This window comes from Rhinoraja longicauda, chromosome 10 (genome assembly GCF_053455715.1).
Source record: "Rhinoraja longicauda isolate Sanriku21f chromosome 10, sRhiLon1.1, whole genome shotgun sequence".
In the NCBI taxonomy this organism is placed as follows: Eukaryota; Metazoa; Chordata; class Chondrichthyes; order Rajiformes; family Arhynchobatidae; genus Rhinoraja; species Rhinoraja longicauda.
Window position 1 is genome coordinate 60,976,708 of NC_135962.1, and position 14,529 is coordinate 60,991,236.

General features: G+C 50.7%; 1 protein-coding gene across 1 annotated transcript in view; it reads left to right on the plus strand.

The window, feature by feature from the left end:
* The first annotated feature begins 521 nt into the window (after positions 1–521).
* LOC144597538 (estrogen receptor beta-like) overlaps positions 522–14,529 on the plus strand; it is a 56,904-nt gene continuing 42,896 nt past the window's right edge. Inside the window, 3 exon segments of the mRNA XM_078407017.1 lie at positions 522–610; positions 749–940; positions 12,603–13,076. Coding sequence (XP_078263143.1) covers positions 522–610; positions 749–940; positions 12,603–13,076 — 755 coding nt within the window.

The following is a 14,529-nucleotide window of genomic DNA, read 5'->3' on the forward strand; positions in this document are numbered from 1 at the left end:
ATGTGTCTACTAGACGGGTGTGGACCCGTTGGGTCCAAACCTCTCCTGTGGGCCCGGCAACCCTCCCCCAACTGACGACCTGGGGAAGTGTCCCCCAGGGCTGTGGGTGGGAGAGGGGGAGAGGAAAGGGGAGAGGGAGCCACTCACCCCGGCCCCGGGCGGCCATCACGAGGGCCAGAGCAAGCCGTGGACCCGTTGGGTGGAAACCTTGCCTGCAGCCATCTTGTTTGACCCTCTGCCGCCGCGCTGCACCATGGGAGGAAGGTCAGGTGCGGGGCACGCCGGGACGGGCGCTGGTCTTCCCAGCAAGGTGGGGGGGAGCGCATTTGTTAAAGTTTATTAAGTTAATTGGTTTTAGAATTAACAAAACTTGATCAATGGAGACCGGAGGGGAATGGTGAGTAGGGTGGGCTTAAAATTGTCGCGCTGTCGTGTACCGTTTTGGCTGTATTTCAAAAACAAATATTAGCACAAATATACTATTTATATATATATATATATATATATATATATATAACTATATGTTCGGTGTGAACGAGCATCTGCAGTTCCTTCCAACACTGATACTGAAGCTGGAGCTGATGCTGAAGCTTGCTGTGCGGCTGGCTGTGTACTGCCCTCGGCTTGCCTCCTCCCTCTCTCTCTGCCACGCTCCACCCCCTGGCTCTCTGATCTTTGCCCCCGGTTTGTCTGACAGCCAGCAGTTTAGTTCTGGCTGAAGTTCACTGCCGTGCTGGTTTGTTCTGAGCGATGTGAAGCAGCCGGCCCCAGCACCCCGACTCCTGGCATCTGCCCCCCCGAGCCCCCACCCCCCCTCTCCGTCCGTCACTGGGGCTACGGGAGCCACCCCACACACGGACCCACTCACCCCCCCCCCCCCCCCCCCCGCCCCACCCCAGGGACACAGACCCGGCCGCTGGAGGCAACTGGGCCACTGCAGGTAGGTGGGGGGGGAGGGGGGGGGGGAGGTGAGGAGTGGGATCTTGTGCATGACACTGAGCTCGTGTCGGTGGGTCTGGTATGCTGCTCATGAAGAGCGTTCGGGGGTGTTGAAGGCAGTGTGTCTGACCCCGGGAGTGTGTATGAAGAGAGTGAGAGAGAGAGAGAGAGAGAGAGACTCTGTGACTGACCCTGGGGGGAGTGTAACGGGACGGTGTAGAGGGAGCATCACTCTGTGACTGACCCTGGGGGGAGTGTGTGACTGGACGGTGTAGAGGGAGCGTGACCCTGGGGGGAGTGTGTGATGGGACGGTGTAGAGGGAGCGTCACTCTGTGACTGACCCTGGGGGGAGTGTGTGATGGGACGGTGTAGAGGGAGCGTGACCCTGGGGGGAGTGTGTGATGGGACGGTGTAGAGGGAGCATCACTCTGTGACTGACCCTGGGGGAAGTGTGTGATGGGACGGTGTAGAGGGAGCGTGACCCTGGGGGGAGTGTGTGATGGGACGGTGTAGAGGGAGCGTCACTCTGTGACTGACCCTGGGGGAAGTGTGTGATGGGATGGGCTTGTATACTCTGGAATTCAGAAGGATGAGAGGGGATCTTATTGAAACATATAAGATTATGAAGGGATTGGACACGTTAGAGGCAGGAAACATATTCCCAATGTTGGGGGAGTCCAGAACCAGGGGGCACAGTTTAAGAATAAGGGGTAGGCCATTTAGAACGGAGATGAAAAACTTTTTCAGTCAAAAATTTGTAAATCTGTGGAATTCTCTGCCTCAGAAGGCAGTGGAGGCCAATTCTCTGAATGCATTCAAGAGAGAACTAGATAGAGCTCTTAAAGATAGTGGAGTCAGGGGGTATGGGGAGAGGGAAGGAACGGGGTACTGATTTAGAATGATCAGCCATGATCACATTGAATGGCGGTGCAGTTTAATGTGGATAAATGTGAGGTTATCCACTTTGGTGGCAAGAACAGGAAGGCAGATTATTATCTGAATGGTGTCAGATTGTGAATATGGAAGTCTGTGCCACAGAGGGCAGTGGAGGCTAATTCACTGGATGCATTCAAAAGAGAGTTAGATAGAGCTCTAGGGGCTAACGGAATCAAGGGATATGGGGAGAAGGCAGGCACGGGTTACTGATTGTGGGTGATCAGCCATGATCACAATGAATGGCGGTGCTGGCTCGAAGATCCGAATGGCCTCCTCCTGCACCTATTTTCTATGTTTCTATATAAACACCAAGGAACCTGAAGCTCTCAACCATTTCCACTTCACCATTGATGCTGCTGGGGCGTGTGCTGCACCACCCTTCCTGCAGTCAATAACTAGCTGCTTGGTCTTGTTGAGTGCGGGAGAGGCGTTGGAGTGTTTTCTTGGCCAAGGCTTGAAAGTGGACCAATTGTTGGTGACTTTTATGCATGGGTAGGGCAGCACAGTGGCTCATGGGCAGCACGGTGGCTCATGGGCAGCACGGTGGCTCATGGGCAGCACGGTGGCTCAGCGGTGAAGTTGCTGCCTCACCGCGCCAGAGACCTGGGTTCAATCCTGACTACGGGTGCTGTCTGTACAGTGTAGAAAACAAACTGTAGATGCTGGTTTAAACCGAAGGTAGACACAAAATGCTGGAGTAACTCAGCGGGTCAGGCAGCATCTCTGGAGGGAAGGAATGGGTGACGTTTCCGGCCTCGACCAGAAATGCTGCCTGACCCGCTGAGTTACTACAGCATTTTGTGTCTACTTGCTCTCTGTATGGAGTTTGTACGTTCTCCCCATGGGTTTTCTCCGTGATCTTCGGTTTCCTCCCACACTCCAAAGACATACAGGTTTGTAGGTTAATTGGCTTGGTATAAATCCCTAGTGTGTGTAGGATCGTGTTAGTGTGCGGGGATCGCTGGGCGGCACGGACTCGGTTTCCCCGCTGTATCTCTAAATTAAAGTAAAACTCTAAACAAAACTAAAGGATCTTGAAGCCTAGACCATCTTCCCTGCGGCTCCGTTGATGCTGACTGGTGTGCAGTCCACCCCACTCCCTGAAGCCCATGACTGGCTCCTTGTAATGTAGAGTCATTACACAGAGACGGGCCTTCGCCCATCACCTCGGTACAGGCTAACCTTCCCGACTACTCTACTCCCATTTCCCCACATCCCTTCGTGTCTCAGACTCACAGGGAACTGCAAATGCTCGTTTACAGAAAAAAAGATACAAAGTGCTGGAGTAACTCAGCAGGTCAGGCAGCATGTGTTGAGAGCATGAATAGACGATGTTTATGGGTCGCTGTCCTTCCTCATACTGATTGTGGTTTGGGGGGGGGGGGAGGATACTGGAAGAGAGGTGAGGGCCAGGTAAAGCCTGGCGAGTGATAGGTGGATACAGGTAGGGGAGGGGTGATTGGCAATTGGGTGAACAAAGGCTAGAAATGAAAAAAGATCAAAGGTGAGAAATGTGAATCCAGAGGAAGAGATATAGGTGGCAGGGGATGGTATGTGGTGGGGGATAGTGCGAACATGGTGCAGCTCAGAGAAGACGGGGGATAAAAGGGTGCTAGTTACTTAAAATTGGAGAATTTTAACATTCACACAGTTGTGCCATGAGCTACCCAAGCAGAATATGAGGTGCTGTTCCTCCAGTTTGCGTGTGGCCTCACTCTGGTGATGGAGGAGGCCCAGGAATAGAAAGGTCAGTGTGGGTCAGGGGTGCCAACCATCTCACTCCCAAATACAGGACAAGGTGACGTCACCGCCCCACGTGACCTCTCCCACTCCACCAATGGCGGCCGCCTGGGCTGGAAGGTGGGTTGCTACGCAACCTCCGTTAGGCGGCGCCCGGGCCTCCGGACCTACACTGTCTGGACCTACAGCGGCCCCTGGGCCTACACTGTCCAGGCCTACAGTGTCCAGGCATACAGTGCCCCCTGGGCCTAATACAGGACAAGGGCGGTCCCGTACGGGACAAACCAATTTAGCCCAAAATACGGGATGTCCCAGCTAATACGGGACAGTTGGCAACCCGAGTGTGGGAATGGGAATGGGAAGGGGAGTTAAAACAGTTAGTAACCGAGAGATCCAACAGGCCTTGGTCATCCGAGCGCACCTTCCTTGAAACGGTCGTCGAGTCTACACCTGGTCTCGTCGATGTCCAGGAGGCCGCAGCAGGAACAGCAGATGAGGTTGGAGGAGGTGCACGTCACCTGTGTCTCACCTGCAAGGACTGTCGGCCCTTTTTCAAGTGTCTGAATGTCTTTTAAAAGCAGTGGCTGGATCTGATTCCAACACCTCCATTACCACTAAACATTTAGTATAGAGATACAGCATGGAAGGAGGCCCCTTCGGCCCACCGAGTCCATGCTAGACAGCAATCATCCATTCACACTGGTTCTATGTTATCCCACTTTCTCATCCACTCCCTACACACTGGTGGCAATTTACAGAAGCCAATTAACCTACAAACATGCTTATCTTTGGGATGTGGAAGGAAACCAGAGCACCCGGATGAAACCCACATGGTCTTTAGACTTTAGGGATACAGCATGGAAACAAGTCCTTCGGCTCACCAATTCCGGGCCAACCAGTGATCACCGCGTACACGAGCACTATCCTACACACTAGGGACAACTTGCAATTTTACCAATCCAATTGACCTACAAACCTGTACGTCTTAGACAATAGGCGCAGGAGGAGGCCATTCGGCCCTTCGAGCCAGCACCACCATTCAATGTGATCATGGCTGATCATTCTCAATCAGTACCCCGTTCCTGCTTTCTCCCCATACCCCCTGACTCCGCTATCCTTAAGAGCTCTATCTCGCTCTCTCTTGAATGTATTCAGAGAATTTGGCCTCCACTACCCTCTGAGGCAGAGAATTCCACAGATTCACAACTCTCTGACTAAAAAAGTTTTTCCTCATCTCTGTTCTAAATGGCCTACCCCTTATTCTTAAACTGTGGCCCCTGGTTCTGGACTCCCCCAACATTGGGAACATGTTTCCAACCCCTTAATAATCTTATACGTTTCGATAAGATCCCCTCTCATCCTTCTAAATTCCAGTGTATACAAACCTAGTCGCTCCAGTCTTTCAACATACGACAGTCCCGCCATTCCGGGAATTAACCTAGTAAACCTACGCTACACGCCCTCAATAGCAAGAATATCCTTCCTCAAATTTGGAGACCAAAACTGCACACAGTACTCCAGGTGCGGTCTCACTAGGGCCCTGTACAACTGCAGAAGGACCTCTTTGCTCCTATACTCACTTTGGAGTGTGGCAGGAAACCGAAGATCTCGGAGAAAACCCATGCAGTCACATGGAGAAGGTACAAACTCCGTACAGACAGCTCCCGTAGTCAGGATGGGACCCGGGTCTCCGGCGCTGTGAGCAACAACTCTACCACTGCACTCACCTCTGGCAGCAAGCTTCTGGTATCAACCACCTGCCAACATTCCATCAAACTTTCCATCTGATCTGCACACTTCTACATCTAGGGCCCAGATGATTGGAAAATTGCCAATATTACCCCGCTTCACAAGAAGGAAGCAAAGCAGAATAGTGGGAACTATTGGCCGGTTAGTCTGGCTTCAGTGGTTGGTAAGATTTTAGAGTCCATTATAGAGGATGAGGTTACGGAGTACTTAGAAGTTCACGATAAAATAGGCGGAAGTCAGCATGGCTTTGTGAAGGGGAGGTCTTGCTTGACAAATCTGCTGGAATTCTTTGAAGAAGTCAATAGCAGGACAGACTAAAGAGAGTCAGTGGATGTTGTTCACTTAGATTTTCAGAAAGCCTTTGATAAGGTGCCACACGTGAGGCTGCTAAGGAAGATGAGAGCCCACAGTATCAATAGACAATAGACAATAGGTGCAGAAGTAGGCCATTCGGCCCTTCGAGCCAGCACCACCATTCAATGTGATCATGGCTGATCATTCTCAATCAGTACCCCGTTCCTGCCTTCTCCCCATACCCCCTGACTCCGCTATCCTGAAGAGCTCTATCTAGCTCTCTTGAATGCATTCAGAGAATTGGCCTCCACTGCCTTCTGAGGCAGAGAATTCCACAGATTCACAACTCTCTGACTGAAAAAGTTTTTCCTCATCTCCGTTCTAAATGGCCTACCCCTTATTCTTAAACTGTGGCCCCTGGTTCTGAACTCCCCCAACATTGGGAACATGTTTCTAACGTGTCCAACCCCTACTTCTATCCATGTCAGTACCCTACCCCCAATACCATGTGCTCTAATTTTGCCCACTAATTTCCTATGTGGAACCTTGTCAAAGGCTTTCTGAAAGTCGAGGTACACCACATCCACCGGCTCTCCCCTGTCAATTTTCCTTGTTACATCCTCAAAAAATTCCAAATTAGTCAAGCATGATTTCCCCTTCGTAAATCCATGCTGACTCGGAATGATCCCGTTACTGCTATCCAAATGCTCTGCAATTTTGTCTTTTATAATTGACTCCAGCATCTTCCCCACCACTGATGTCAGACTAACTGGTCTATAATTTCCCGTTTTCTCTCTCCCTCCTTTCTTAAAAAGTGGGATAACATTAGCTACCCTCCAATCCACAGGAACTGATCCTGAATCTGTAGAACATTGGAAAATGATCACCAATGCTTCCACAATTTCTAGAACCACCTCCTTAAGTACTCTGGGATGCAGACAATCAGGCCCTGTGGATTTATCAGCCTTCAGTCACATCAGTCTACCCAACACCATTTCCTGCCTAATGTGGATTTATAGACAATAGACAATAGGTGCAGGAGTAGGCCATTCGGCCCTTCGAGCCAGCACCGCCATTCAATGTGATCATGGCTGATCAATCAGTACCCCGTTCCTGCTTTCTCCCCATACCCCCTGACTCCGCTATCCTTAAGAGCTCTATCTAGCTCTCTCTTGAATGTATTCAGAGAATTGGCCTCCACTGCTCTCTGAGGCAGAGAATTCCACAGATTCACAACTCTGACTGAAAAAGTTTTTCCTCATCTCTGTTCTAAATGGCCTACCCCTTATTCTTAAACTGTGGCGCCTGGTTCTGGACTCCCCCAACATTGGGAATATGATTCCTGCCTCTAATGTGTCCAACCTCTTAATAATCTTATACGTTTCGATAAGATCCCCTCTCATCCTTCTAAACTTCAGTGTATACAAGCCTAGTCGCTCCAGTCTTTCAACATATGACAGTCCCGCCATTCCTGGAATTAACCTAGTAAACCTACGCTGCACGCCCTCAATAGCAAGAATATCCTTCCTCAAATTTGGAGACCAAAACTGCACACAGTACTCCAGGTGCGGTCTCACTAGGGCCCTGTACAACTGCAGAAGGACCTCTTTGCTCCTATACTCAACTCCTCTTGTTATGAAGGCCAACATTCCATTGGCTTTCTTCACTGCCTGCTGTACCTGCATGCTTCCTTTCAGTGACTGATGCACTAGGACACCCAGATCACGTTGTACGTCCCCCTTTCGTAACTTGACACCATTCAGATAATAATCTGCCTTCCTATTCTTACCACCAAAGTGGATAACCTCACACTTATCCACATTAAACTGCATCTGCCAAGCATCCGCCCACTCACACAACCTGTCCAAGTCACCCTGCAACCTCATAGCATCTTCCTCACAGTTCACACTGCCACCCAGCTTTGTATCATCTGCAAATTTGCTAACAGTACTTTTAATCCCTTCATCCAAGTCATTGATGTATATTGTAAATAGCTGCGGTCCCAACACCGAGCCTTGCGGTACCCCACTAGTTACTGCCTGCCATTCTGAAAGGGACCCATTTATCCCCACTCTTTGCTTTCTGTCTGTCAACCAACTTTCTATCCATGTCAGTACCCTACCTCCAATACCATGTGCTCTAATTTTGCCCACCAATCTCCTATGTGGGACCTTGTCGAAGGCTTTCTGAAAGTCGAGGTACACCACATCCACCGGCTCTCCCCTGTCAATTTTCCTAGTTACATCCTCAGTTTCCTTCAGTTCCGCTGTCACACTATGATCTCTGGTTATTAGAACATCTGGGAGATTGTTTGTATCTTCCTTAATGAAGACAGATCCAAAGTACCGGTTCAACTTGTCTGCCATTTCCTTGTTCCCCATAATAAATTCCCCTGCTTCTGTCTTCACGGGACCCACATTTGCCTTGACTATTTTTTTCCTCTTCACATACCTAAAGAGGCTTTTACTATCCTCCTTTATATTATTGGCTAGCTTACCCTCGTACCTCATCTTTTCTCCCCATATTGCCTTTCTGTTGCTCTTTAAAAGAGTCCCAATCCTCTGGCTTCCCACTCTTCTTTGCTATGTTATACTTCTGCCCTTTTATTTTTATGCTGTCCTTGACTTCCCTTGTCAGCCACGGGTGCCTCTTACTCCCCTTAGAATCTTTCCTCCTCTTTGGGATAAATTGATCCTGCAACTTCTGCATTATTCCCAGGAATACCTGCCATTGCTGTTCCACCGTCTTCCCTGCTAGGGCCTCCTTCCAGTCAATTCTGGCCAGCTCCTGCCTCATGCCTCTGTAATCCCCTTTGCTATACTGTAATAATGATACTTCCGATTTTTCCTTCTCCCTCTCAATTTGTAGAGTAAAACTTATCATATTGTGATCACTGCCTCCTAATGGCTCTTTTACCTCGAGTCCCCTTATCAGATCAGGTTCATTATACAACACTAAATCCAGAATTGCCTTCTCCCTAGTAGGCTCCAGTACAAGTGGTTCTAAGAATCCATCTCGGAGGCACTCCACAAACTCTCTTTCCTGGGGTCCATTACCAACCTGATTTTCCCAGTCTACCTGCATGTTGAAGTCTCCCATAACCACTGTAGCATTACATTTGTGACATGCCAATTTTAGCTCTTGATTCAACTTGCACCCTATGTCGAGGCTACTGTTTGGGGGCCTATAGATAACTCCCATTAGGGTCTTTTTACCCTTACAATTCCTCATTTCTATCCATACTGATTCTACATCTCCTGATTCTATGTCACCCCTTGCAAGGGAATGAATATCATTCCTTACCATCAGAGCAACCCCACCCCCTCTGCCCACCTGTCTGTCTTTTCTATACGTTGTGTACCCCTGAATATTCAGTTCCCAGCCCTGGTCCTCTTGTAGCCATGTCTCTGTGATTCCCACAACATCATACTTGCCAATGTCTAGCTGAGCCTCAAGCTCATCCACTTTATTTTTTATACTTCGCGCATTTAAATACAACACTTTAACTTCGGTATTTACCTCCCCTCTCACACCGGTCACTATTGGCCCTGCCCTTACTCTCTTATCCCATTTAGAACTTCCCTTCCCATTTATTCGAGAATCCTTTGCAATTTCTCCTGTATTCGCTTCCCCTTTAACTCCATCTTCATATTGCCAATTTTTCAACCCCTCCCCCCCACACTACTTAGTTTAAACCCACACGTGTAACACTAGCAAACCTGCCTGCCAGAATGTTGGTCCCCCTGCTGTTAAGGTGTAACCCATCCCTTTTGTACAGGTCACCCTTACCCCAGAAGAGATCCCAGTGGTCTAGAAATCTAAATTCCGGCTCCCTGCACCAGCCCCTCTGCCATACATTCATATCCCCGATCTCTCTGTTCCTGCCCTCACCAGCACGAGGTACAGGTAACAGTCCAGAGATAACCTCCCTCGACGTCCTACTTCTCAGTCTTCTTCCTAACTCTCTAAACTTACGTCGCAGTATCTCCTTCCTCTTCCTCCCGATGTCGTTCGTGCCCACGTGATCCGGTTGATCGCCTTCCCTCGCTAGGATGTTCTGAAGCCAGTCCGTGATGTCTTGAACCCTGGCACCAGGGAGGCAACAGACCATCTTCAAGTCCCGCCTGCTGTCACAGAATCTACTGTCCGTACCTCGGACAATGGAGTCACCCACTACTATGGCTCTTCCTGACTTCGGTCTCCCCGGTCGAGTCTCCTTGCCTGGATTAGAGCCGCTGGATTACTCACAGGGCACTTCCCTCGACAGGGCTGCACCCCTTCTGCAAGCCTTGCTCATATCAGCCACTAAATAATTGGCCAATTTACCAAACTTCTAATTTAATTGATCAGCCAATCCACGTACTCACTTCCATCCTGCCTTCCTGACGAGCTTGGAGGTGTGCGCTTCACTGACTGACTGCCAGTGTCCCTTACTTGGAGGTGTGCGCTTCACTGACTGACTGCTAGTGTCCCTTACTTGGAGGTGTGCGCTTCACTGACTGACTGCCAGTGTCCCTTACTTGGAGGTGTGCGCTTCACTGACTGACTGCCAGTGTCCCTTACTTGGAGGTGTGCGCTTCACTGACTGACTGCTAGTGTCCCTTACTTGGAGGTGTGCGCTTCACTGACTGACTGCTAGTGTCCCTTACTTGCCGTTCTTTTTAAACTGTCTTTTTACCTGCAATTATCACCTACTTACTTTCAGCCAACGGTCATCCTCGCTCCTGCTCTCCGACCTTTACTGACTGACTGCTAGCGTCCCTTTGGCGCTCTTTTTAAACTGACCTGCAAATGATCACTTACTTGCTTCCAGCCAACGGTCGTCCTTCCTCCTGCTCTCGGACCTTTTCTGACTGACTGACAAAGGGCAGACACTGGCATGGACAGCAGGCTGGCTGGATGGCAGAGGGCAAAGAGTGGCAGTAAAGGGGGCTTTCACTGGGTGGCTGCCAGTGACCAGTGGAGTTCCGCAGGGCTCGGTGCTGGAGCCGCTACTCTTCACGTTGTATATTCATGATTTGGACGAGGGGATTGAAGGCTTTGTGGCCAAGTTTGCGGATGACACGAAAATAGGTGGAAGGGCAGGTAGTGTAGAGAAAGCAGGGACTCTGCAGAAGGACTTGGACAGGTTGGGAGAGTGGGCAGAGAAGTGGCAGATGGAATATAGAGCAGCAAAGTGTGGGGTCGTGCATTTTGGTTGTCGGAATAAAGGCCTAGAATAAATAGGGAGAGAATTCAGAAATCGGAGGTGCAAAGGGACTTGGGAGCTGGTGCAGGATTCCCAAAAGGTTAATCTGCAAGTTAAATCAGTAGTAAAGAAAGCAAACTCAATGCTTGCATTTATTTCAAGAGGGCTTGTGTACAAAAAAGGGATGTAATGCTGAGGCTGTATAAGGTGCTGGTCAGGCCGCATTTGGAGTATTGTGAGCAATATTGGGCCCCATATCTGAGGAAGGATGTGCTGGCTCTGGAGAGGGTCCAAAGGAGGTTTACAAGGATGAGCCCAGGAATTAGTAAGTTAACGTATGATGACGTTTGTCGGCACTGGGCCTGTGCTCGCTGGAGTTTAGAAGGATGAGGGGGGACCTCATTGAAACACACAGAATAGTGAAAGGCTTGGATAGTGTGGATGTGGAGAGGATGTTTCCACTAGTGGGAGAGTCTAGGACTAGAGGATACAGCCTCAGAATTAAAGGATGTTCTTTTAGGAAGGAGATGAGAAATTTGTTTAGTCAGAGGGTGGTGAATCTGTGGAATTCATTACCACAGAATGTTGTGGAGGCCAAGTCAGTGGATATTTTTAAGGCAGAGATAGATAGATTCTTGATTAGTGCGGGTGTCAGGGGTTATGGGGAGAAGGCAGGAGAATGGGGTTAGGAGGGAGAGATAGATCAGCCATGATTGAATGGGGAGTAGACTTGATGGGCCGATTGGCCTAATTCTTCTCCTATCACTTATGATCTTATGACCTCATTTTTTTTATATATCAAAAAATACTTTATTCAAGTAATAAATATTTACAAAACATTTTCTTTTCAAAAACCCCATCTGACATTTCCGGAGGTTACACATTCACATACACATCCACCACCACCCCCGGCAGCACGTTCCCGGTCCCTGCCCCGTACATCTCCTTTACACTTTGCCCCTCTCACATTAAAGCTGTGCCCTCTGGTCTTTGCCATTTCTGCCGTGGGGCAGTCAGCTTGGCATTGCACGCTGCAGATGGTGTCTTATGATTGTGTGAGGAGGTGATGAGGGTGGGGCGGTGGATGTGGTCCACATTAATTTTAGTAAGGCGGTGCAGCGGTAGAGTTGCTGCCTTACAGCACCACAGACCCGGGTTCAATCCTGACTACAGGTGCTGTCTGTACGGAGTTTGTACGTTCTCCCCGTGACATGCGTGGGTTTTCTCCGAGATCTTCAGTTCCCTTCCACACTCCAATGACGTACAGATTTGTAGTTTAAGTGTCTTGGTATAAATGTAAAAAATTGTCGCTGTAGGATTGTGTTAATGTGTGGGGATCAGTGGTCAGCACCGAGCCATATTGGTTACGTGGGCAAGATGGGCCGAGGGGCCTGTTTCCACACTGTGTGCCTGTGTGTAGTGTAGCTGGGGCATGTTGGTTGGTGTAGTGTAGATGGGGCATGTTGGTTGGTGTGGTGTAGATGGGGCATGTTGGTTGGTGTGGTGTAGATGGGGCATGTTGGTTGGTGTGGTGTAGATGGGGCATGTTGGTTGGTGTGGTGTAGGTGGGGCATGTTGGTTGGTGTGGTGTAGGTGTTGGTGTGGGCCGTGCTGTGTGGCGGTGTGTAGTGTGGCTGGGGTATGTTGGTTGGTGTAGTGTGGCTGGGGCATGTTGGTTGGTGTGGGCAGTTTGGGCCGAGGGGCCTGTTTCCACACTGTGTTACTCTGACTCTCTGCCCCCCCCTCCCCATGCAGGGAGAAGACGCAATGGTTTTTTGAGCGGCGTTCTCCCAGCACGTTTCTGCTGCGCGGGAGTGCTGCAGCGAGCATGGCCTCCAGCGCTGCAGCGGCGGCGAGGAAGGAGCCGCAGGAGCTGCAGGAGTTCAGGCCGGATGGGCCGGAGCTGCAGCTGAAGGGGTCGCCGGCAGCGCCGCAGTACGGCAGCGGCTTGTCGGGACTGGCGGAGCACGGGCCGGTGTGCATGGCAGCGCCGTACACAGAGGGCCGGCATGACTACCCTGGCCTGGCCTTCTACAGCCCGTCCCTGCTCGGCTACGAGGCCAACAGCGACGGCCCCTACGTCCGCCAGAGTCTCAGCCCCTCACTCTACTGGTCAGCATCCGGACACCTCTCCCCCATTGCCCTGCACTGCCAGGCGCCCCTCGTCTACACCGAGCCCTCACGCACACCCTGGAGCGAGCTCCGGGCCAGTGAACAGCACACACCCAGGTAAGGTCAGGCCCAGCCCCTCCCTCCCTCCCTCCCTCCCACCCTCTCTCTTTCTCTCCCTCCCTCCCTCCATCCCACACCCTCCTTCCCTCCTTCCCTCCCTCCATCCCACAATCTCTCTCTCTCTCTCTCTCCCCCCTCTCTCCCCCTCTCCCTCCCTCCCTCTCTCCCTCCCTCCCTCCCTCCCTCCCTCCCTCCCTCCCTCCCTCCCTCCCTCCCTCCCTCCCTCCCTCCCTCCCTCCCTCCCTCCCTCCCTCCCTCCCTCCCTCCCTCCCTCCCTCCCTCCCTCCCTCCCTCCCTCCCTCCCTCCCTCCCTCCTCTCTCTCCCTCTCTCCCTCTCTCCCTCTCTCCCTCTCTCCCTCTCTCCCTCTCTCCCTCTCTCCCTCTCTCCCTCTCTCCCTCTCTCCCTCTCTCCCTCTCTCCCTCTCTCCCTCTCTCCCTCTCTCCCTCTCTCCCTCTCTCCCTCTCTCTCTCTCTCTGAATCCTGCACCAACACTCCCAAGTCCCTTTGAATCTCCGATTTCTGGATTATCTCCTTATCTACGCCTTTATTCCTACGACCAAAATGCATGACCCCACACTTTGTTACACTATATTCCACCTGCCACTTCTCTGCCCACTCTCCCAACCTGTCCAAGTCCTTCTGCAGAGTCCCTGCTTTCTCTACACTACCTGCCCCTCCACTTATTTTTGTATCATATGCAAACTTGGCCACAAAGCCTTCAATCCCCTCGTCCAAATCATGAATATACAACGTGAAGAGCAGCGGCCCCAGCACCGAGCCCTGCGGAACTCCACTGGTCACTGGCAGCCACCCAGTGAAAGCCCCCTTTACTGCCACACTTTGCCCTCTGCCATCCAGCCAGCCTGCTGTCCATGCCAGTGTCTGCCCTTTGATACCGTGGGCTCTCATCTTCCTTAGCAGCCTCACGTGTGGCACCTTTTCAAAGGCTTTCTGAAAATCTAGGTAAACAACATCTACTGGCTCTCCTTTGTCTGTCCTGCTAATTACTTCAAAGAATTCCAGCAGATTTGTGAACTTGTGAAATTTGTCAAGCAAGACCTCCCCTTCACAAAGCCATGCTTACATCAGCCTATTTTATCGTGACATTCTAAGTTTCTGTAACTTCATCCTTTATAATGGACTCTCAAATCCTACCAACCACTGAAGTCAGACTAACCTAACCTATAGTTTGAAAGGGAGAAGGTGGAATCAGATGTGTCGGTATTACAGCTGAGCAAAGGGACTACCGAGGCATGAGGAGGAGCTGGCAAAGATTGACTGGAAAGGGGCTTTAGTAGGAATGACGGTAGAGCAGCAATTGCAGGAATTTCTGCGGATAATCCGCAAAGTGCAGGATCATTTCATTCCAAAGAGGAAGAAAGATTCCAGGGGGAGAATAAGACGATGTGGCTGACAAGGGAGGTCCCGGACAACATGAAAGCAAAAGAG